This window comes from Martes martes, assembly GCF_963455335.1.
Source record: "Martes martes genome assembly, chromosome: 12".
NCBI lineage: Eukaryota > Metazoa > Chordata > Mammalia > Carnivora > Mustelidae > Martes > Martes martes.
In genome coordinates, this window is record NC_137900.1 from 23,763,209 (window position 1) to 23,789,079 (window position 25,871).

The following is a 25,871-nucleotide window of genomic DNA, read 5'->3' on the forward strand; positions in this document are numbered from 1 at the left end:
CTTCTCCCTCTCCCTCTGCTGCTCTACCTGCTTGTGTCTCTCGCTCTGTCTGTCAAATAGATAAGTAAAATCTTTAAAAAAAAATAAAATTAAAAAAAAGAAACATACATATGTGTAGCTTCATAGATTAGGAAATATTCTTTATAGATATTATGGTATTAATGATCAGTTTTTTTTAAATGTTGTTAAGTATTTGTTCCAGTATACCATTTCATGAAAATTTTTCCAGGTGATTCTCAGGTTTTCTTGATACACTGAATACATTTTAAAGTGGAATACATGAATATGTATAAAATACACATACTTTACAATGTGTTACAATGATAAATACATACTGTCCTATTTTTCTAGAGCTAAGCTGCTTGATTTACTTATTATTTTTTTTATTGGAGTTTAACTGATAAATAACATTATATGAGTTTCAGGCATACAACATAAAAATTCAGTATTTGTATATACTGCAAATTATCACCACAATAAGTCTAGTTAACATCTATTGAACTTAAAATCTCTGATTAAAGATAATATATGAGACAATCATTTATCAATTTGGAAGAGTCACACATGAAGCCCTTTTTATCAAATTCATTTGTTCTACGGTGGTATTTTAGGGTGTGACTCCCTGTTGTTCTACAAAAAATATAAAGGTTATACTTGGTTTCCTCTTGTGGAACTGCATGTATATACTAGATACAGGGTCTGGAAATGGGCCCAATTGGAAATAAGAGGGGCATGTAAAATAGACATGAATTCAAACTACCCTGGTCTTTTCCATTCATTTATGACAGTATTTACCACAGATCTATGCCCTTGGATTAGCAGACCACTGGGCCCACACACACTTCTGTTAGATTTACAGAACCAACATGCTTCCTCTCCTCTTTGCGACTTCACCAATATCATCCCTCTTGCTAATCACGTCTGTCTATGATCTTCATAATGGATGCCGCAGTTGGCAGACGGAGGACGCTTATCAGATCCTACATATCTCTACATGGGAAACATCAGTAGAATAGAATAGAAAGGAAGACATCATAAATGTACTTCATTATAGCCTTGAGGCCTACTTTTCCTTCAGGCCCAATTTGTTATTTATGCTTAAGCCATGTTGCAGATGGAAACTTCCCCCCCACCACCCCCCACTGACCTTTCTTTCATTTTGTCTTTTATCTGTGAGTATCTGGATAAAGACTGTGCTTATGATCCCGCTGATCAGCTTACTATACGTGTTTGGATTTCACTTATAAATGTCTGACTGAAATATAACAAAGAAAAAAGTGAATATACAGTGCGCTGGGGCTAATGATAAGCCACTGTTAGCTTTTACTGATTTTGTCTCTGAGACAAAAGTCGCTCTCTGGGTAATACAGAACTAACAAAAGTGTGACTTGACTGGAACCCGAGTCTTTCCTGTGTTACCGTTGGCAATGGGCCTGCATGAATGATCCACAGCTCAGGTCAGTTCCCTAATTAGGAGACTACCTTCATGGTAGAAGGGTGCTGTGTCTCTAATTACACTGATATGTACCAGAGGCTTCACTTCAGAGAGGGTTTCATAAGGCTAGAACCTACTAACAGGCAGAATTAAAGACATGTTTTTTTTTTCATTCTGGCTTGTCTCCAAAGGCTGGATCATACTAATTAAAGTACAGAGGAGAGAACAACCCCAGACTTGAGAGCTTATTTTGCTGGTTTTCACTATCTTACCAACATGGAGATTGTAGGCTCTCTCTGTGTGTGTGTTTATTGGTAACTATGGCCACACCCCCATTTTTGTTGGCTCTCCTGGCACTCTTATTGGATTATCTGCTTCATGCCACCTCAGGATCTTCCTTTTCTATTTTACTTCATCTCCAATAAAACATTCAGTTAATTCAAATGTGAATTCAAAACCAGTTAAGTTGCCTTGTTTACTGCCCCCAAGACAGCAGTTCAGTAGCTTAATTCAGAGAGAGGTGATCAAGTAGGCAAATATACGACAGGCTTGGGTGTCTGATTGTTTTACTGCATCTCTCGGAGCAGAGGTACCTCTACAGCAGAGCCTATCAGAGCAGGATTTATTCGATTGTAAGAGAAAAGAATGTTCTATTCTGAAAGCGATGGGGACTTCCAAAAGTGGTTGAATAACCTGAGAGAAATATTTACAGCAATGTGAAACCTGTCCTTACATTGCCTTCCTCACATTAGTGAATTTGTTTTCTTAGAGGAGAACATGAAACACTGTTCTCACGCTCATGAAAACACGCAACAGAAACCTGGGTCTGTGTCCTGTGGTTTTTATATTATCATTGAGGTTTGGACCAGAAATGAACAGGAACAATTATCAAACAGAGTCTTGCCCACTCATTTACTAATAGACTCTCAGGAATGAGAAGCAGATTACTTTTTTTTTTTTTTTTCCTGTGAGGAGATAAGATCTCTAACTAAAACGTTCAGGAAAACACTCATTTAATTCTTCTTGTGCAAGTAATCTAAATCATTTGTTTCATTTGAGAGGCAGGATTGATTTAGCATGGACTTTGGAGCCCAATTCCCTGGCCCAAACCCCAGCTCTTTTATTAGCTGGGTGACCTTGGATGAGATACTAAACCTTTCTGTGCCTCACTTTCCTCATCAGTAACATGAAGATGAAAATGATAGGTCCTGCCTCAGGGTCTTCGTGGGGACTAAGTGACTTAACTCAGGAAAAGATTTAGGGGCTCAGAATATGAAAAGCACTCTGTGTTAGGCATTATTATTTGTTTATAAATACCATTAAAATTATTTTTATTCAAATAATAAGTATTTTTTTTTAATTTTTTATTTATTTTCAGTGTAACAGTATTCATTGTTTTTTCACCACACCCAGTGCTCCATGCAATCTGTGCCCTCCCTAATACCCACCACCTGGTTCCCCCACCCTCCCACCCCGCCCCTTCAAAACCCTCAGGTTGTTTTTCAGAGTCCATAGTCTCTCATGGTTCACCTCCCCTTCCAATTTCCCTCAACTCCCTTCTCCTCTCCATCTACCCTTGTCCTCTATATTATTTGTTATGCTCCACCAATAAGTGAAACCATATGATACTTGACTTTCTCTGTTTGACTTATTTCACTCAGCATAATCTCTTCCAGTCCTGTCCATGTTGCTACAAAAGTTGGGTATTCGTCCTTTCTGATGGAGGCATAATACTCCATAGTGTATATGGACCACATCTTCCTTATCCATTCATCCGTCGAAGGGCATCTTGGTTCTTTCCACAGTTTGGCGACCGTGGCCATTGCTGCTATAAACATTGGGGTACAGATGGCCCTTCTTTTCACTACATCTGTATCTTTGGGGTAAATACCCAGCAGTGCAATTGCAGGGTCATAGGGAAGCTCTATTTTTAATTTCCTGAGGAATCTCCACACTGTTCTCCAAAGTGGCTGCACCAGTTTGCATTCCCACCAACAGTGTAAGAGGGTTCCCCTTTCTCCACATCCTCTCCAACACACGTTGTTTCCTGTCTTGCTAATTTTGGCCATTCTAACTGGTGTAAGGTGGTATTTCAACACGCCTCTCTCAGAAATAGACAGATCATCGAAGCAGAAAATCAATAAAGAAATAAGAGCATTGAATGACACATTGGACCAGATGGACCTCATAGATATATACAGAACATTCCACCCTAAAACAACAGAATACTCATTCTTCTCAAGTGCACATGGAACCTTCTCCAGAATAGACCACATACTGGGTCACAAATCAGGGCTCAACCGATACCAAAAGGCTGAGATTATTCCCTGCATATTCTCAGATCACAATGCTTTGAAACTGGAGCTCAATCACAAGGAAAAGTTCAGAAGGAACTCAAATACCTGGAAGCTAAAGACCACCTTGCTTAAGAATGCTTGGATCAACCAGGAGATCAAAGAAGAACTTAAACAATTTATGCAAACCAATGAGAATGAAGACACTTCACTCCAAAACCTATGGGATACAGCAAAGGCAGTCCTAAGGGGGAAATTCATAGCCATCCAAGCCTCCCTCAAAAAAATTGAAAAATCCAGAATACACCAGCTGTCTCTACACCTTAAAGAACTGGAGAATCAACAACAAATCAAACCAACTCCACACGTAAGAAGGGAAATAATCAAGATTAGAGCAGAGATCAACGAGGTAGAAACCAGAGATACAGTAGAACGTATCAACGAAACTAGAAGCTGGTTTTTTGAAAGAATCAATAAGATCGATAAACCATTGGCCACACTAATCCAAAAGAAAAGAGAGAAAGCCCAAATTAATAAAATTATGAATGAAAAGGGAGAGATCACAACACCAAGGAAGTAGAAACAATCATCAGAAGCTATTATCAACAGTTATATGCCAATAAGCTAAGCAACCTAGATGAAATGGATGCATTCCTGGAAAACTATAAACTCCCAAAATTGAACCAGGAAGAAATTGACACACTGAATAGACCAATATCCAGTAACGAGATTGAAGCAGTGATCAAAAACCTCCCAAAAAACAAGAGCCCAGGACCTGATGGATTCCCTGGGGAATTCTATCAAACTTTCAAAGAAGAAATAATACCTATTCTCCTGAAGCTGTTTCAAAAAATTGAAGCAGAAGGAAAACTTCCAGACTCTTTTTATGAAGCCAGCATTACCCTGATCCCCAAACCAGGCAAAGACCCTACCAAAAAGGAGAATTTCAGACCAATATCACTGATGAATATGGATGCTAAGATTCTCAACAAGATCCTGGCAAACAGGATCCAACAGCACATTAAAAAGATTATCCACCATGACCAGGTGGGATTCATCCCTGGGTTACAAGGATGGTTCAACATTCGCAAATCAATCAATGTGATAGAACAAATCAATAAGAGAAGAGAGAAGAACCACATGATCCTCTCCATTGATGCAGAAAAAGCTTTTGACAAAATCCAGCATCCGTTCCTGATTAAAACGCTTCAAAGTATAGGGATAGAGGGAACATTGCTGAACTTCATCAAATCTATCTTATGAAAAACCCACAGCAAATATCATCCTCAATGGGAAAAAGCTTGCAGCCTTCCCATTGAGATCAGGAACACGACAAGGATGCCCACTCTCACCACTCTTGTTCAACATAGTATTAGAAGTCCTAGCAACAGCAATCAGACAACAAAGAGAAATAAAAGGTATCCAAATTGGCAAGGAAGAAGTCAAACTCTCTCTCTTCGCAGATGACATGATTCTTTATATGGAAAACCCGAAAGACTCCACCCCCAAACTACTAGAACTCATACAGCAATTCAGTAATGTAGCAGGATACAAAGTCAATGTCCAGAAATCAGTGGCTTTCTTATACACTAACAATGAAAATACAGAAAGGCAAATTAGAGAATCGATTCCATTTACTATAGCACCAAAAACCATAAGATACCTCGGAATAAACCTAACCAAAGAGGTTAAAGATCTGTACTCGAGGAACTACAGAACACTCCTAAAAGAAATTGAAGAAGACACAAAAAGATGGAAGACCATTCCATGCTCTTGGATCGGAAGAATAAACATCGTTAAAATGTCTATACTGCCCAGAGCAATCTATACTTTTAATGCCATTCCAATCAAAATTCCACCAGTATTTTTCAAAGAGCTGGAGCAAATAATACTAAAATTTGTATGGAATCAGAAGAGACCCCGAATTGCTAAGGAAATGTTGCAAAACAAAAATAAAACTGGTGGCATCATGTTACCTGATTTCAAGCTTTACTACAAAGCTGTGATCACCAAGACAGCATGGTACTGGCATAAAAACAGACACATGGACCAGTGGAACAGAGTAGAGAGCCCAGATATGGACCCTCAACTCTATGGTCAAATAATCTTTGACAAAACAGGAAAAAATATCCAGTGGAAAAAAGACAGTCTCTTCAATAAATGGTGCTGGGAAAACTGGACAGCTATATGTAGAAGAATGAAACTTGACCATTCTCTTACACCGTACACAAAGATAAACTCGAAATGGATAAAAGACCTCAACGTGAGACAGGAATCCATCAGAATCCTCGAGGAGAACATGGGGAGTAACCTCTTTGATATCAGCCACAGCAACTTCTTTCAAGATATGTCTCCAAAGGCGAAGGAAACAAAGGCAAAGATGAACTTCTGGGACTTCATCAAGATCAAAAGCTTCTGCATAGCAAAAGAAACAGTCATCAAAACAAAGAGGCAACCCACGGAATGGGAGAAGATATTTGCAAATGACAGTACAGATAAAAGGTTGATATCCAGGATCTATAAAGAACTCCTCAAACTCAACACACAAAAAACAGATAATCATATTAAAAAATGGGCAGAAGATATGAACAGACACTTCTCCAATGAAGACATACAAATGGCTACCAGACACATGAAAATGTTCATCATCACCAGCCATCAGGGAGATTCAAATCAAAACCACATTGAGATACCACCTTACACCAGTCAAATAATAAGTATTATTCAATATGCATACACTCACACTACTTACTTAAGGTGGTTATTTCTTATAAAGTAAAAATTATCATTATTCGGTTTGAATAAATGCATTGTAAAGAACTTTGAGTTTGCATAATGATTATAGGGAAGACTTTAGAGCACTGGCCTAATCATTCAGTGGGACCCAAAGAGATATCAGAATTTCAATATTTATGGATATTATCAAGATATTTAAAGCCCTCTGATTTTTCTGTTATTAATTGAAAACTAGAGAAAGTGTTCATTTTTTTTTTTAAGATTTTACCTATTTATTTGTGAAAGAGACAGAGAGAAAGGGAGAGAGCATGTGTTGGGGGGGGGGAAGGGGCAGAGGTAGAGGGAGAAGGAAACTCCTAGCCAAGCAGTGAACCCCGATGTGGGACTTGATCCCAGGACCCCGGGATCATGACCTGAGCAGAAGGCAGAGGCTTAACTGACTGAGCCACCCACGTGCCCTAAGAAAATATCTATTTTAAAGATGAGGACAGAAATTGTGGAGTTTTTTGTATGTGTAATGTTCTTTTAACATTGAAAAGCACAGATTTCTTACTACAGATACGTGCTTTCACCAGCATGAAACATGGGGAATTATTTCAGGGACCGTCTAAGGAAGCTTTCCCCTTGCCCTTGTTAACATTAGGAGACTCTCCGTGGTATGCTATGTGAAACATTCAAAACCCCAACCAGATCATCTTTGATAGTGAGTACAGGCCACACATACTATCTGGGTCTATATCTGGAGAGCAAAGATGATAATACTTAGCATTTAAGTTTGAAAGTTCCTTTGCCTTTAACATTGTAATGGCTTTATCTCCATGGGACTATCTCATGTTTCTGACGTTGATGACTGTCCCATTTCCCAACAGTTCTGGGGATGGGGGAAATATGTTTGCTGCAAACCTACTTGCCCTAACTTTCCCCCTTCTTGCTATTCTCCATTCTTACCTGCCTTCCTACAGTCCCCCAATTTTAAATGGAAACCTGGTAACTAGCCTAACAGAAGAGTCTGAAATGGACAGAAGAATTAATGCTTTTAGAGGGCACAAATACTGAACATGGATTCTGTTAAATCAGAATTACTATTTTTAGGGACCCCAACTAGAAGGTCAGTAAAAAATCCTGCTTACCAGAGATTTTTTACTTTAATCTATAGACTTATTTTCAGTAATGTTTCTTAGAAGTACAATTTGTTTAGATTGGTAGAATCACTGACAATGATTCTCTGGCATCCATATTTGCTAATCATCGGATCACAGGTGGATCTGCTGTGTGGCCAAGGCTGTGAACCATCGTTAGGATTAGTAATTCTCAAATTTTTATGTACATCAGGATCACTCAGAAGACTTGTTAAAACACAGACTGGTGTGGGGCACTTAGGTGAGCATCCAACTCTTGATTTCAGCTCAGGTCATGATCTTGGGTCATGAGATTGAGCCCCACCTCTGGCTCTGTGCTCAGCGCAGAGTCTGCTGGAGCTGTTCTTCCTCTCCCTCTGTCCCTCTTTCCATGTGCTCTCGCTCTCTCTCTCTCCCTTTCTCTCTCAAATAAATATACAAAATCTTGAAAACACACACACACACCCCTATATACACAGACTGGTGAGCCCCAACCCTGTAGTTTCTGATTTAGTGGGTCAGGAGTGAAGCCCCTCTCCCCCAAATTTTCTAACAATTTCTTAGGTGATGTTGATGCTGCTGGTTCAGGAGTCATCCTTCGAGGACTAACAATTTAGGTTATACATGGATCCCTTGTCCTGGGAGAGGACATTTTACTCCCGAGATCTATGTAACCTCTTCAAAGTTACCAAAATTCCATGCTCATGATTCTGACAAATCCTGCGCTGGGACTTACACTCTCAGGTCTCCTCCTGTCTTGTGCTTCTTGGGGCCCTGCTCCCTCTCACATGCACAATGTTGACTCAGCCTCTTCTTCTATCTCAGTTCTGAGTGAAAATAAACCTCAGTAGAAATGTTTCAGGGAACCCTAAGAAAGGTCACAACAAAGAGAACACCTTCTCTCAGCCTCAAGGGTCCCATCAACTTCACCTCACCCCATTTTTCTCCCTTCTGTCTCTCCCCACTCCATGGTCTTTATCCACCTGTCAGGAGGAAGAAAAACCCATCCCTGTCCATGAAGAGCTGGCAGAACTATCACGTGTTGTTCTGCAGGCCCTTTCCTCCTACAAACGTCTAGCACAGTATTAGCCCAAACAAAGACAGGTCCCTTCTGGGAATAAGTCTGGTGTCAGATGTTAAGATAACGATCATTTTTACTTCATTATTACTAAATACCCATCAAAATGACAACACCATAATAACCCTCTGGATCTATCTACTATTACCCTTTCTCTAAGTATCTCCAAATAGAATCTGACATCTTTAGATCTTTGCCCCTGTCATCTTTACTTTTTTTGTTTTGGTTTGGTTTTTGGTTGGGAAATTTTATTAGGTGTGTTCATTGTATGTGCTGCTTTTAGGGATCTATGTTTGCAGTCTCTGTCTGGATGGGAGGGCAGGACTGGTAGGGGAGGAGGGATAGCATGGGGTTAGTGAACGTGCAAGGCCAAGGTAAATTTGGGGGCTGAGTTTTTGAAAACTTCATAAAAAAGTACACTTCACTATCTATTCTCATAACTTTTTGTTCTCTGTCTCCTTTCCAGAGTTTGTTCATTGGCTAATTATTGTCACATTAGTTTGGAACATGTGAAACTCAGTTTCTGCAAGAATGTCACCCTGGATGTGGTTCAAAAACTGCGAAAACTGTAGATGGTAAGAGAATGTTGATTTTTCTCCACTTGTTTCTCTTTCAGTCCTAAATGTCATCACAATATGAAAACTTGATATCAGCTGTGCATTGGTTTATTATTTAATGTTTATATTATTATTATTTATAAATTCTCAGTGTTGTTTCCATTTTATCAACACAGAGTTCTAGCTATCATTAAATATTTCCCAGAAAATAGCTTCTGGTAACTTTATTTAAGACCAAACCAAGTTTTCATGAATTCTCATATAGCACAAAAATTATATTAGTTCCTTGGTACTTTGAAATTCATTGAAAAGTTCAGGAAAAAATACTTGGGGGACGTTAGATACTTTTCAGTTACATTGGCCTCTGTCCTTGGGATACCATTTACCTGAACGATATACAAGCCAGGGAAAGAAAAAACATTTGAGGAGTTTCTGGAGTTGAAACTACCATTTCAGATGTCCCATATTTCAAGAATTATTTGATTAATCCTAGTCTCCTCTGTGAAATCTGAACTTTTTGGAGGAAATCTGAGATTTCTGTAATGAGTTAATCTTTCAGGAAATAGAGGAATCCATAGAACAAATACTTCTGTATGGAGCCCTGGAACTTTTTAGGTTTCAAAACGAACAAAATAATGGAACAGTTTGAGGAAATTCAATTTGCTGATCGTCTATGTCTTATAAAAATTAATAATTTATTACTAAAAAATATGAATTGAGAACTTAGAAGACATAATGGAATTTACATTATTTTCCAAAATCCTGAAGGTATGGCATTCCTCCACAAATGTGTTGTTGGGCAATGAATTCTATCTTCTTCCAATATCTCATTGCATGGTGCAAATGTGACCTCTTACTTTTTTTTTTAAAGCTAGATTTCACTTTATTCACCCATCTTCTTTAACATTAAAGATTTGCAAATTAAAGAATACGTGTAAGAGTGTTAGAAATCCTGATTCTGTATTTCCAATTACTACATTAGTAAAAAATTAGTGTCCTAGTTCATTGCTAAGCTGAGACTCTGGGGTATTGGTGAAAGAGCCTTCTTTGAATATCTCATCCTTTGAATACTGAGTTATAGAATAGTTTCCAGAGGAATAGGAAGGGTTTTAGAGTTTTATAGATCTCTATCTGACTGATCTAGTTTGTCTCATTTTGTACTTCTGGGAACAGGAGATTTAATCTTTCTTAGTCTAACAAAAAGATTAATATTTTAACATCTCCTCATATTATAGAATTGGGAACTTCCATGCCACATAGAAATGTACATTTCTCCATTATTTTCGATGAATATAAATGTGTCTCTGATCTAACAATGCACATATTGCATTCCCTGGGGCTAAAAGTAATTTTTGAGCATTTGAGATCAAATTCATAGGATTTCCCAAGAAGAAATCTGTTGTGATCTTAGAACATGATTTGTCTTTTGTTAGAATGTAAGTTTGGGGAAAAAGTTGAATGTGTCCTAGACAGTTCTAAAACAATTAGTAAATTGGGGCACCTGTATGGCTCAGTCTGTTAAGTGTCTGCTTTTAGCTCAGGTCATGATCCTAGGGTACTGGGATCGAATCCCATGTCCAGTTCCTTCTTCAGCGGGGAGCCTACTTCTCCCTCTTCCTCTGCCTGCTGCTCCCCCACTTGTGTTTGCTCTTTCCCTCTCCTTCTCTGTGTCAAATAAATTTAAAAAAACTTAAAAAAAGTAGTAAACTAATAAGGAAATACTGACATGATTATTGTTCCAATACCATCAACATTAAAATGCACACAACTGCCTAATAGTTGTTTATAATTATTCCTAATTTTATTTTATTTTATTTTATTTTTTTATTTTTTAAAGATTTTATTTATTAGAGAGAGAGAGAGAGAGAGCACAGGCAGAGTGGCAGGCAGAGGCAGAGGGCGAAGCAGACTCCCTGCCGAGCAAGGGGCCCGATGTGGGACTTGATTCTAGGACGCTGGGATCATGACCTGAGCTGAAGGCAGCTGCTTAACCAACTGAGCCACCCAGGTGTCCCGATTATTCCTAATTTTAAATCCTGCCTCTTTTCCAAAGGCTTTAGGACTTTTTTTTATAGGTAAATACACACACATAGATGAGCAAACATTGAAGACTTCTGAGGCTAGGTTGTAAAAAGCCTTGCAGCCTTGGCCCAAGACTCTTTGAACACTCATGGTTGGAGCCCTGAGGCACCATGTAGGAAGTCTAACTGTCCTGCGGGAGGGGCCATGTGAAGAAGCTGTGAGACCCCACAAAAGTAAAAGCTGGACTAAAACTTGAAAATTCATCAATATAATTCATCACATTAACAGGATAACGGAGGGGAAAAACCATTACCTTCTAAATAGATGCTGAAAGCATCTAACAAAATGCAAAATCCATCCATGATAAATATTCTCAGCAATGTAGGAATAGAGGAGAAATTCCTAAACCCTATAAAAAGCATCTACAAAAACTCTACTGTTAACGTTACAATCAACAGTGGAAGAGTGAATGATTCCCCCATGATTAGGAACAAAGCAAGGAGATCTGTTCTTACCACTGTAATTCTACATTGTAGTAGAAGTCCAAACCAGTGCAATAAAGCAAGAAAAAGAAAACACATTCAGATGGGAAATGAAGAAGTAAAACTACCCTTTTCTTCCCACAGATGACATGACTGTGTAAGGAGAAAATTCTAAGAATTCTACCAGATCACTATTAAAACTAGTAAGTGAGTTGAGCAAAGTCTCAGAATACAAGTTCATCAAAATTCCAAAATCAATTGAATTTTATGTGCTGGAAACAAATAAATGAGGGATACAACATGTTTATTGACAGGCAGACTTAATATTAAGATATCAATTCTCCTAAAATTGATCTACAAGATTCAGTACAATCACAATGTCAGATATATAAGTATAAATTGAAAAACTGATCTTAAAATTTATATGGAAATACCTAAGACCAAGGAATATCCAAAACAATTTGGAAAAAGAATAACAAAGCTGTAGAACTTATCCTACTTGATTTTGAGACTTACTATCAAGCAATGTGATCAAGACCATATGGTGTTGGTGAAAGGATAAATGTACGAGTCAAGAGGACAGAATAAAAAGTCCAGAAATAGACCCAAACATGTATGGTCATTTGATTTCTGACAAAGGTAATTCAATAGAGGATCATTTTTTCAATTTCAATCAAACCAACTCTATAGTGTTCTAAACAGTATAAACACCATTTCACAAACCAGAGCAGGGTAGACATTCAATACTAATTATCTATAATTCATGATTTCCCAAAGTCTGATAACATGTACACACACACAACAATGCTGTATACTGATTATAGAAACAATATGCAATCAAAGAGGAAGTTCATTTGGATGGATCCATAATGCTGTATTTTCTAAAAATAAAAAAATCTGACAAAAATGTTCATATTTGCAATTTTGGGCATATCAGTGTTGCATTATTCTTTTCTCTTTTTTCCAGGTTTACTTAAAGAGCAAGTAAATTACTATGATGTAAATTTGTGGACACATTCTTTTTTTGTAAAATCTTCAAAATTTTCTTGTAACTTCCTTAGGAACAGCAAGCCATGGCAGATATTCATGACGCAGTAAGACTCAAGGTCTTGCAGGGGTGCCTATGTTTGAGAAATTTCTGAACCTCCTAATTGGTCCCTCAGTGGTATGCCATTACTTGGATATTTTGTGCCATCTCAACAGGCTCATTGGATCTTTCTGGGGCAGAGTAACTGGAGTGTTAAGTGACTCTGAGGAAGGCTGTTGTACCTGAAGGAAATCCTATAGGGTAGATTACAACAGGCTTCCACTAAAAGCCTCTCCCATTTTACTGAGTGAAGAGGAGGTTAGGGGGTCGTGCTCATTCCCCGTTATAGGAAATTGGGTCAATTTATGATATTGGGGCAAAGGAATAATTTCTCATGACTCATTACTCTGGTCATTGGTTTCCCAAAGAATGTTCTCAAGATCACTAACTTGGTGGAAAGCCCTCAGAAATTGAAACAAAAACCAAACCAAACCCAAAACCCTACTTTCATAGTCAAATACATTTAGGAAATTCTAGCTTAAGCAAGTATAAACCACTTTCTTTATCTTCTCCAAGAAGGGGCAGAATGGGATTCTTTTCCAAATTTATTTGTGTTTTAGAAGTGTATTTGATCACATAATATCTTTTCACTGTTTTGAGAAACACACTCTAACAAGATTATCTCTGATTTTTAAAATCCTTGGGTAGCCACAGAGCAAGCTGATCTTTCTCAAAGTCATGCTAATAAATACAGGCAAGCTCTCTTTACCTACCAATTCATTGGCTCTCAAAGGTTGCTCTGTTATCTCCAATTTCTCACTAGCTGTTTCTGGATGCTAGAACAGAAAAGAAATGCTTCCTATTTCTTTCTTCTCTCTCTTTCTTGAAAAACTTAGAGACAGATTACATAACCTTGGCCTTCCCCTGAATATATTGCTGAAGATACTCAGAAGCATTCCTCAGCAACTCGTGAATGGGTTTGCAGAAGCATCACATGTTTTAGATAAACTGGAGGTTCCTTACTCTTTCTATAAATCAATTATTTTCTCACTGATTTACATGACAATTTCAGATGGTTGTCAATTTGTACTTGTGCCTAATGAATTAGTCTTAAGCTTCATTACCTCCTCTTCTGTTTCCCCTGATCTCCTCTGCCATAGGCTTAATGATGTATAAAAAAACACTTAAAATATGAAAGGCAACCCACTAGGAACTTAAGGAATCTTTTTATAAGCTCAAGAGTTCCTTCAAAATGTGATTCCTTAATAGAACTGACTAGAAAGTCCAGAAATAAACCCAAATACAGAGAGGAATTGAGTATATGCCAAAAGTGACATTTAAATCCATGGGGAAGGGACAGTTGAATAAACAGTGTTAGAACAACTAGAAAAATAGTAAAGTTAATTCTACAACTCATACCTGACCCAAACCAAATTCCAGACAGAAATAGAACTTTAACTTGAAAAGTAAAACCATGAAAAAAAAAGGGCATTCCTGTGCCTTGTTTATTTGAGCTGACATAATTTATACTAAGTAATGTCTTTGTGAACAGGTCACAATGAAATTGCGGAAACTTTGGTAGGAACAGAAGGATTCAACTCTTCCACGAAGGCTGGGAAATGGTTTGGTTAGACAGAAGAGGGGAAAATTAAGTTTGATATTCACATTTTGCGATGATAATAAGGAGCTATTATGTTAATTACACAATCCAGGGGATAGTAGGAGTGCTGATGGGATCTAAAGGGAGAGATATTGGGTATATGAAGTGGGACCAGAGGATTCTGAATGTCCAGATGAAGAGTTAACCTCTTGGTTCTCTTTTTATTAGGGGAGCCTCTGGGAATTTATGGGCTAGGATGTAGGTTTTCTTAACCATTATTGACATTTTTGGCCAGATAACTCTTTGTCATGGAAAGCTAGCCCAGTATATGACAGGATGCTTTGCAGCATCTCTGGTATCTACCTACTAGATGTTAGTAGCATCTTTCCCTTGACAGATTTTGACAACCAATAATGTCTCCAAACATTGCCAGATGTCTCCTGGGTAACAAAATTATCACAGATTGAGAATAACTGGGCTCTAGGATGACAGAATAATTGGTGTTTGAGAAAGACTGTCCAATTGTGGTTGTATAGAATAAACAGAAGAAGGTTGGCAGGACAGGAACCCAAGAGAATGTCTTAGAGACTATCCCAGTACTTTAACTATGATACATTGTTACAATAAGGGCCACTAATAAAGTACAAGTCCGTCTCTCTGTGATCCTGTATATAGTCCCTCCCACACTGAGGGTATGTTGGCTTGCCTTGTTGGCCATGTTGGCTTGCCTTGATCAATGGAATATCAGCACCCATGACATAAGCTGAGGCTTGAAATGCATTTGTGTGTTGGGACTTAGCCTCTTGGAACATTTTCCCCATGTAACAAAGCCCATGATAGCCTTTTGAAGACATATGGTCCAACTAACAACCAACACCAACTTCCAGAGATGAGTGAGGCCTTCTAACACCATGTAACCACAGTGAAACCACCATGACTACATAATCTTAGGCAAGCCTGCAGAAAAACTACTTACCCAACCCTGCCCAAGTTAATGACCATGAACAAATGAAATGGTTGTTGTTTTAAATGACTAAGTGATTGTTGTGTTGTTATGCAGTGGTAGATCACTTAGAGTGGGTTTGGAGTTGATCATTATCACGGGAAATGAAAAGATGTGTACACAAGACATTTGCAAGGATCTGTATTTCTTGATGACTTTTTAGTCAAGGGACTCAGTGAAAGGGCAAAGCAGGTCAAAAAATACAAGAATTTAGAAACTGAGGGCAATGGTCAAAGTGAATTCAGGAATGAAGTTGGAGGAGCAGTCTTCAAGAAAGCACTTCTGTCTAAGCAGTTAAAAATATTAACTCATCTATTTTGAAAACTACAGATATTTAGTAATTACTAACAGTATAATGATAATAATACTTGAAAGGTTGAGTTTAACAAGTCTATTTCTAAAGCTTTAAGGGCATCATCTAGCTAGCTACTCCTTCCCTTATATGGAAAAATCAATCTTTAGAATAAACAGGAAGGCACATAAACTCAAAATCAATAATAACTTATATTGCAATAATGATAAAATTCATTTTGAAGTGTTAGCTGTCCACTTGAATGGAACTATATTCACTTAGCAATTAGACTGCTAAGATCAGGGCCTCTAATGGAATGCCTCTCATAATTTACTAGTTAAATTTATAGATGATAATTATCAGTGATATTTATGGCTTGATAGATGCTGAGCATTGACTCTGTTTATTGTACTATTCAAGAATTAACAGTTCCTCAGATGGTTAGCACTTAGTCTTATGTTTAAGAACACCAGCCTGGAGGGATGTCTGTCAAATCCCCTACTTTATTTTAATCATAATAAAAAAAATCAAAGTAATAAGCAATGAAGAAAATCCAGAATGAGATAAAAATGGAAACACAGAGTCATAACTAAAAGGAATGGCTGTACATAAATGAAAGTCTAAAGGGTGGAGAGAATGGATAATGTAAATACAGTAAAAATAACCCAAATGCATTTTCACAGGCTATTAGAATCACTGGAGGGAACATATGCATAAGTCACATGACAGAGTGAGGAGGGTCTCTTGGAAACAGGGTAAGATTGAAAAAAAAGTAAGATCAAAATGATCGAATTTTTAAGAGCTTGTACCCATTAAGCAGTCAGTATTAAAGAAACAATAGCACTGCTGAAATAAGTGTTTAAAATCAAAGGGTAACATGCACTTGGACATAAGATTTCTCTAAGATTTATCTAGAAAAAATAACAAAAATCACCCTAGTTTATAACTATCGCTGCCTGCCAAAGGATTTTGATTACTAATTCTTTCTCAGGTTGTGGAGACAAGGACCGAGAACAATTATTCAGATGCAGGGATCTGGAAGATCTATATGATTTCTGATGTGTATTAACCAGTTGGAACTTAATGTTAGGAGGACATGGATTAAGGAAAGTCAGTAAAATCAGAAAATGGGGTGTTCTGGTAAATCTCGTAGATAAGTTTGCAAGAAAGCTTGTATATGCAGACGTTTACCAAAATTCCGGAATAACAAGAGACTGAAATACGCATAACGTTAACCAATTTGGAGTCCTACCCCTATCTTCCTTTATTCCTTTTGTCCAGTTAGCTTTGCACACTCCTACTAGTTTTTTTTTTTTTTTATAATGAAATAGAAATCTATTCAGCTTTTTTTTTTTTTTTTTAAGATTTATTTATTTATTTATTTGTCAGAGAGAGAGAGAGAGGAGCGAGAGTGAGCACAAGCAGACAGAGTGGCAGGCAAAGGGAGAAGCAGGACCCCTGCTGAGCAAGGAGCCCGATGTGGGACTCGATCCCAGGGCGCTGGGATCATGACCTGAGCCGAAGGCAGCTGCTTAACCAACTGAGCCACCCAGGCGTCCCACTCCTGCTAGTTCTTGGCTTTACCCGAGCAACCAGTGTTTTACTCCAAAGATCCTGGCAAACGGTACCGCTGAACCCCCGATTCTGGCCGGGTATCCCAAGTCCAAGAGGCCAGAACTCGGTCTCGGCCGGCTGGAGCCTGGCGCAGAAGAGACAGCGGGCTCCGGAGGCCTGGGAGCTCCAGCCACGCGCCCTCCTACCTGGCTGGGCGGAGCCGGGCCCAAGCAGAAAGGGTGAGGGCCGCCCCGCGGGGCGCTCAATCTCGGGCGGCGGCTGCTGTGCTGTACGCGGAGTTCCGCTCCCGGGCGGGAAAAGACCACACGCGGGACTAGCGTAGGAGCGCCCCGCCCTGCGCGGACATTCCTGCAAGCGGCCGAACCAGCCAGACGAGGCCGACGGGGGCGACGGGGACGCACTGGCAGCCCCCTGGGGTCGGGCGAGCGCCAGCCAGCCTTGGCAGGACTTCTAGGCGCGACTTGGAGACCAGGCCAAACTCATTCCCAGGTGCGTGTGTGGGTTGGAGGGCGGGAGGTGAGGATGGTGTTACCTGCCCTCACCAGTGCGCTGGCATCTCCCTCTTCACCCGCAGAGTGAGCAGACCTATGCGACCCAGCTCTTCTTTGAGTTGCTTTTCTCCGTCCAACTATTCCGAGGGGAGATCCCCTAGAGTTGAAGAAAGGGAGTGCGTTCAGAGTCAGGGTTTGGGGAGAAAGTTTCCCCTGCTCACTTCTGAGCCTTGCAAAAGTCACTTTATTAATTACTGGGGCCGCAGTGAAATCCGCAGCATCAAGAGTTTGTTCCCAGAGTTTAGGAGCGCCCTCCAGATCTCATCGCACCTTCTAGCAGGGGCCCCTCGCTGCACCCCGCAGCTGTGAGCTGTGGATTGTCAAATTGGCATCCCCGATATGTAGTAGTTCTTGTATTTGTTGTTTTTCCTACAACATAGAAGACGAAACATGTTGGGCATTTGTATTGTTGGACTTACATACTCATTGATACCTACCATGTATTAGGCATTTTACAGAGTTCGTTCATTTAATTTTTGCAACAACCCCTGGATGTGGATTTTTCTCGTTTCTAATTGGAGAAATTTAGACCCAGAAATATAGACCCATGACTTTAAGGAACTTGACTGATTAATGAAAGAGCAGGGATTTGATCCCATATGTTGTTGAACTGAAAAACTCTGTTTTATACAATGGAATAAAATGATAAAGTTATATAATAAATTCTCTATGGCTCCGACAGAAATGATATCAAGTTACTAACTTAATTCTCGGGGGGAAAGGAAATGCCTGCAGGGCCAGGCGTGGAAAGATGCTTAGGTTTTATTCAAGAGTAATTTGTGTCTGTGCTTTCCTCCTGTCATGGTGTGTGTGTTGAACTGCTGTATTCACTTCTTCCTCAGACACTCTAAACATGTTAATGCTGTAAAATGTATTCCTGCTGTTTGGATTATGGATGAAAGGCAGCTTGCATATCTTAGACATAAAACTCAGAAAACCAAATAGCCCTGGGAGGATCAGTGGTCTTACTCACCCATTCACAGCTTGGACCTGCTGGCTTGGGAGTCCCACCTCCTCCTCCTCCCAGCTCCTACCTCCTGTTTGGAGAGTGAGGCATGGAGAATGACTCACTGGAAGTATGAGAAGGATGGTGTAGAGAAAGTGGGTGTGATACTCACCTTTCCTATTATTTACAAATGAGTTAAAATACAATCTCTCCACTGGGGAAGTTGTAAGCATCGCTATAAACTATATTCTTGGAATTATCTTTTATCTGTAACTTGGTTTAGGTCCAACTAATTACAAAAGGCAACAATTTTAAGAATCAGGGAAGGTGAAGCCACGCGGTGTTTTACTCACGAACCTACACCATATCTATTTTTTACAGTTGTTAAGTCTCAGCAGCAAATATTTGACACTTAACCTTGAAAGGATTAGGATGGTCTTCTTAGTATAAGTATAGAAACGAGGTTTTAATATTACTGCTGATATTGTTATTATCATGATGCCTTTCCAAACTCTTCAAAGGTTATTAAATTTAATAGGCACCAGTGTCACCTGGCAGACTTGTATTTTAAGCCACACCCCCTTGTGATTGGAGATTAACAAGTACAATATTTGCCTTCCTGTGCTTGTTCAAGTGGAAAAGAGCTAAACTGAGTTGCTTCATCTGATTGTTACCATGGCAGCCAGTAACTGTTTTTGGTAAATCCGATTGCTTCTATTCCACTTCCTCATACAGCTGTTCACCTTCCCTTCCTCTCATCCGAATGCGGTAAAAAGCATTTATTATCAATAATGCTGTTGGCATTATTTCAGCCAAATTAATTCTGCAGACGTTAGTGAGTGCTTATTTTGTGTCAGACACTGTCGTAGGTCCTGCCCTAGGTCCCTGGGGACAAAGAGAAGGATGAGATGTAGTTCATGCCTTCAAGAAGTTTATAGTGTGGGTGAAACATTTCTCAAAAATTTCATCAAAGAACATTTAAAGATAAGAGGGTTATTTGCAAGAAATTCCATATATAGCAAACATAGCCCAATAGTAACCAGGAGCCGTCTTTGAAGCCTTGAGTTTTTATTTGTAAAAAGTTCATGTGTTTGTTCATTTTAACTCCATGATATATTGGGGCTTATTTTAGTACAAAATATGTTTTCCTCCACTGGGAAAATTGTTTCTCTAGGAAAGTGTGCCACTTCATCTGGTGGCTTTTTTTCTCATCTGGCATCCCTGGTGGCTTCTTGTCCAGTGCTTATCCGGGGGGTTTTCATGTCCAGGTTGAGAAGATTAGTTATCAGATATTAGAATGTTTGGCTCCTATAAGGCAAAATGTGGTAGTGTTGACAGAATTTCCAGTTGTAAGACCAATCAAACTCCTGGTTTAAAAATATTAAACACGTTTGGGTTAAACTCCCTAGTCATCAATATTGTGGTCTTAGAGAAGAAATAAGGTTGCACTGTAAAAGGATGAAAATGGTCTCTGGGATGTGTGTCAATTCACTATTCAGTTGGTTTTTTTTGTTTGTTCGTTTGTTTTTTTGTTTGTTTGTTTGTTTGTTTTTGTAGAAGATAGAAAGACTCCTTCCCCTAAAGGGGAATGTCTTCAGTAGTCAAGTGACTGTTAGCCTGAGCTAGGCAGGTGTAAATCTTCTTGCGGGGCAGGATGGCCATCACCACTTCCTGGTGACCTGGAATTAGGTCAGGCAACGTTTGAAACCACAATGGGCAAGGCAATGTGGTTATAGAAGAGAATTCAGGAAGGAAGATTGTACAAGGCCAAGAACCCTCCATGAAGTGGGGAGAACATGTTGGGTGAGAGAGAACAGACTTGTAATAACCTAGTCTGGCCAATTTTTGTGTCAGTGGTGTTATGAAAGGGAGTTTTGTACCTAGTAGATACTTAATATATGTGCTCAGTAAATGTTTGCAAAATGAACAGAATAAACTGATGTTCTTTGATTCCTTGATTCCTATACTGAGAATGCAGTTCATGGTATGTGTATTTTCTTTATTTCTTTTGTTGATTCTCCTTTTTTTTTTTTTTTTTTTTAACATTCTGCTGTGACCTGGTCATGGTGTTCCAAGTTTGGCAAGAAAGGAGGGAAATGGGGTGTGTGTGTGTGTGTGTGTGTGTATGTGTGTGTGTAAGTGTGTAAACATTTTACCGGGGTAGTGGGATGGCAAACCTCTCACCTCTAGTTGGACCTAAAATTTTTCAGAGTTTTCTCAACTCCATCTTTTGCAGTTGTAAATAATATTTGTGAATTGATTTCACTTCGATAAATCAAGTTAGAACCGCATGTTTTTCACAAACAGAATCACGAGGATCCGGCTGGCACGAGTGGCACCCTGGATTTGTGCGTGGACGCAGGTACGGCCACAGTGGCCAGATCAGGGACAGACCCAGGCTGGTGCTTGTAATGTAACAGGCGTTAGTGTGATTGGTGACCTGCCAGGCAGGGCTAGGCTGTTTGTTGTTCAGATACCAAAATCTATCCCCTCTACTCAGCTGTTTCTCTTGGTTTCTGATCTTCACATGCGCGCACGTGCACGCACACACACACGCATACACACTGTTGAAGGGGAGGCTTTTCTTTTGATCATGTAGAAACTGAATTTAATTGAGAAGAACCAAAATTACCCACTTGTGATCTGTGTATGGGTTGTCAAAAACAGTGTACTTCAGCATATTCGTGTAACTGTAGTGATGATTATAAAAATCAGGAGAAAAAGATCAGTGGCTGAACACCAATCCCACTTATGCAGGACATTTTTAAAACATGTAGCTACAAGTAAGCAGAAGGATAGTTTCCACACTGGTCAGGGTTTCTTTTACATTTCCCCCTCTCGGGTTCCACATTAGCCCTTTCCAGTCTGATCGCCTTTTTCCCTAATAACATGGTTGCTTCACGAACCCCCTTCTCTTCCGTTATGTGCTTCCTAAAATGGGAAGGCAGAGGGCAGATAAAGGCAGAGAAACAGAAACTCAGAGGGCTGGAGATGTGGAGCGGGAAGGGTGAGGGGAAGGAAAAGACAGAGATCAACAGACAGATGGACAGATTGGATAGTGCCACAGTTTCCTGTCTCTTTCCACTGAACAAGTTCATTGCCATGAGCCACCTTGTGATGGGGGAGGCAAATCAGCTCTGCTCTAGTTGATTTTAGCTCTTGAGTATCCTCAGAATGTGAGCATCTTGATGCTTTGGATGGTGTTTGTAGTATTTGAAGATACATTCTTCACTCATTTGGCAGGAGCATTATCTGGTGTTCATCCAAGGAGGTACAGACTTGTTCCAGCCTTGAGGCACGGCAGTGGGTTGGCCCCCAGTCCTGGAAGAGGATTAAGCGTGTTTTTGCCAATGTGTGATATTTACCTCTGGCCCTGGCTTTGGGATCTCTCAGTGTTCTGACTACATTCTTTCCAGAATTCTCTGCTTTTTCTGGGTTCAGAAGTGGGGTCTTTATAGATACATATCTTCTAACTGTTGTTGGTCTGCTGCTTTTCCTTTTTTCGTCTTGAGTGTATTCTCTACTATAATTCTGAGTGTCATTACCCCACTGCTGAGTAGAAGAAACCCGTCTGTTGAGAAGACCACAGCTGTGCCTTAGACCTTATGGGCCTTGCTCCTGGGCTTTGTAGGAGTCTGTACATGGCTTGGTTTTTATGAGCTCTACTTGTTTGTGGTCTCTCCTGGTTTTGATATTTGAATTTTATTTCAAGGTAATGATTTCATTTTGGCCTCCTGGCCCCAGAAACATGTTCTGGCCATCCCGTCCTTGGAGGATTATCTGTCTGACCGGATGGTTACGGGCCCTGCTCAGACTGTGAGTTCAGTATTTTGTTGTCAAGTTCTTGATAAGAGATTATTTATCCTTTCCTTATGGTGTGGACGCAAAGAAAAAGGCTTAAAGTGGGGTATCCTGGGAAGACTGCATTCCAGGAACCACAGACTGTTCTCTTAACTGTCTTTTAACCTGAAGTTTTGATTGACTCCTCTCCTAAATCACTGATCAAATTCATGGTCCTAGTACTACTCTGTCACTTTGAGAATGGAAACATTTTTGCCTGTTTCTTCATTTCTGTCTGGGTTACATAATCTTAACTTCATGTGGGAAATGGAAGTAGCCGTATCGCGCTGATCTGCCTTGAATGGAGCTTTGGAGGCTGCCAGCAGAAACGGGACCCTGTCGGGGATGAGAAAGAGATTCAAATGCCTGGGGTTTTTTTCCTTCTAAAATGGTGTATGGAGTATACATTCTTGCTTCATGGGTAACTTGTTAAATCTTGGCTAGCTCCCCATTGCAGTATGTAGTTGGACGGGAGAGATGGGAAGAGGTTCCTCATCATGGATATTCAGCCTCCTTCTATCTGGTGATATTAGTCTTATATCAGGTTGTAAAATAGAAAGCAAACACTATATTCCAGAGGAAAGTTGTCACGGGGGAATATATGTATGACACATGATCTCCTTATTAGTTCCTCAAAAAGGAATTCCATTGCTTCAACGTGTAAATATTGGGGATTTTCCAAATTATAATTGCTTTTGTCAGAGCAGTTATAAAAGGAGCACAGTGAATTTTGACCCCTAAGGGCTTTGTATGTCTTATGAAAAGATCTACAGATGCAGTAGTTTGAACATGTTTCTTCAGTTCTTTTTCTCATTCACCCAATGTGCCTGCCAGCATCCTAGGCACTAGAGAGACTTTGTAGACTTGACCCTGACCTCCAATGAGCGTATTGTCTCAGTTTTTTAAGTACATGGGAGTTGATACCTGAAGGACCTAGGATTGCAGTATAATCAATGAAACTATACCTCCTGGTGCATACCCCAGCCTAGGCACATTTCTCTGTGGTTCTCAGATCAGGGGCTACAGACCTTTTGGGGTCTTTACATGTATACTTGGGAATCTTAGAATACCGTACGTTTTAATTTTCATTTTGACGTAATAAAATACAGACTAATTTGCACACATTTGGAATCATGTGGATGACTCATAGCTTACAGAAACTCCCATGGTCATTGTAGCATTATTCACTGTAGCCAAGAGGTGGAAGCAATCTAAGTGCCCACTGACAGATGACTGGATGAAGAAAAGATAAATACCTACAATAGAATATCATTCAGCTTTAAGAAATAAGGAATATCCTACAATAGGCATCATAGATGAACCTTGAAGAATTACACTAAGTGAAATAAGCTAGTCAAAGAAGGACAAATAATGCATGATTCTATTTGTATGAAGTACCTTAGTAGTCAAACTCTTGGAAGGAGAAGTAGAAAGGTAGGTGTAGGGGCAAGGCGAGGGGAGAATGGGGAGTTGTTGTTTGATGGGTATAGCTTCTCAGTCATTCAGGATGAAAGGAGATTTGCTTTACGAAAATGTGTCAACAGTAGTGTCCTGTAAAAGTTTTGTTAAGAAGATAGATTTCCGGGGTGCCTGGGTGGCTCAGTGGGTTAAAGCCTCTGCCTTCAGCTCATGATCCCAGGGTTCTGGGATCGAGCCCCGAATCGGGCTCTCTGCTCAGTGGAGAGCCTACTTCCTCCTCTCTCTCTCTGCCTGCTTGTAATCTCTGTCTGTCAAATAAATAAAATCTTTAAAAATAAATAAATAAAAAGAAGGTAGAGTTCCTGTATGTTTCTCACCACAAGAAAAAAACTTAAAAGAAATAGGAATTTTTTTTTTTACAGAGATGAGAAATTGAGAAGGTACCAAAGTTCTATGTCTTAGCTTTTGTCTTTTGTTTTTGAGCTGTCCAAAGTACAGGTTCTTTCAAGCTTTGTCCCTTTAATGCACCCTTACTTGCTGTTTGTGGGTGAGCAAGCAGAAACACTTGAGATAATGACACACTCTTATTTATTCATTTAAAAGATTTTATTTATTTGAGAGAAAGAGCATGAGCAGGGGGGAGGGGCAGAGGGAGCTGGAGAGGCAGACTCCCTACTGAGCAGAAAGCCTGATGTGGATTCGGGGCTCTATCCCAGGACCCTGAGATCATGACCTGAGCCAAAGGCAGACACTTAACTGAGTGAGTCACCCAGGGACCCTGAGATAATGACATATTTTAAGGGCACCATCCCTACACACAGACATACATATCAAGGGCAACCACTCCCTTCAATTTCAATTTTTTAGAATTTAGTTTTGGGACATTTTATGAGAAGGTTCAACCATGAAACCCCATTGTGATTATTTATAATTCTAAAAATACGGAGCATGTTCAAGTGGCTGTTTTGTTATAGTGATATCTTTGATCAAGAGTATTTTTTAAATGTCTGGATATAAAGCAAAAAAGCACAAGTGAGTTATTCATTCGAAAACCCGCGTGCCAGGGTGAAAGTGTCGCCTGCTGTCAGCGGTGTCAGCCACTTCGTAAATCTTGCCTCCACAGAACAGAGTCACAGTTTGCTCTGGGCTGGGCTGGACGAATTCCAGAAGAGTCACCCGACATTTGCTTAGAATATCCATGTTTGAGGACATTCGTATGTCATGTTTTCTGACAGAAATGTTATAAACCAGTGTTAGTGTTTGTGATGCAAAATACTTTTTCTTTCCCTCCTCAGGGATACATGGCATAGCACATACCTCCGTCTGGCAGATAATGTTTGCTTGGGGATGTTAACAAATGAATTACAGTGCAGGCATTCTTGTTCGAACATGGTGCATGCATTCCCGAAAAACGTAATATTCTGCAAACACACAGGACATATGAAAAAAAAAAAAAAAAAAAGGATGGGGCTGACCACTCAGTATTGTACACCTTTGTAATGGGAACACTCAAAAAAACAGTAACAATCTTAATAAGATACTAGGACAATAAAAAAAAAGTCATGTTAGAGTCTTAACAGACACACAAATATAACAGTCTAGGAATCCCTGTAGATAGTTTTAAAAAATAAAAGTACAGGATTTTGTAGTTAATTTTTTTGAAGATGAAGGAAGCTTGATGAAGAAGGTGTGTAGGTTGTGGCTGCTGAGTTATGGGGCGAAGGACAAAATGCATAAAGCTCTGAGAGAACCAAGACAAAGCACGTGGACAGTCTGTGCCAAAAGGAAGGCCCCAAGTCAAGTGGACATTGTGTCCCACACTGTATTTACTGCAGTCTGCTGCTTCAGCTTTGGGAATGGACTTGCATTTGGTGGCTGTTACTGGGCGGGAGGGAG

General features: G+C 39.6%; 1 protein-coding gene across 1 annotated transcript in view; it reads right to left on the reverse strand.

Moving 5' to 3' along the window:
* The window catches only part of LOC308353304 (spermatogenesis-associated protein 31D1-like), a gene marked incomplete at both ends in the record, with an annotated part of 50,210 nt that extends 24,833 nt beyond the window's left edge, over positions 1 to 25,377 (reverse strand). The window contains 4 exon segments of the mRNA XM_080820177.1: positions 17,229 to 17,669; positions 17,762 to 17,867; positions 18,744 to 18,807; positions 25,293 to 25,377. Of these exon segments, the coding sequence (XP_080676303.1) occupies positions 17,229 to 17,669; positions 17,762 to 17,867; positions 18,744 to 18,807; positions 25,293 to 25,377 (696 nt within the window).
* Between the last annotated feature and the right edge of the window lie 494 nt (positions 25,378 to 25,871).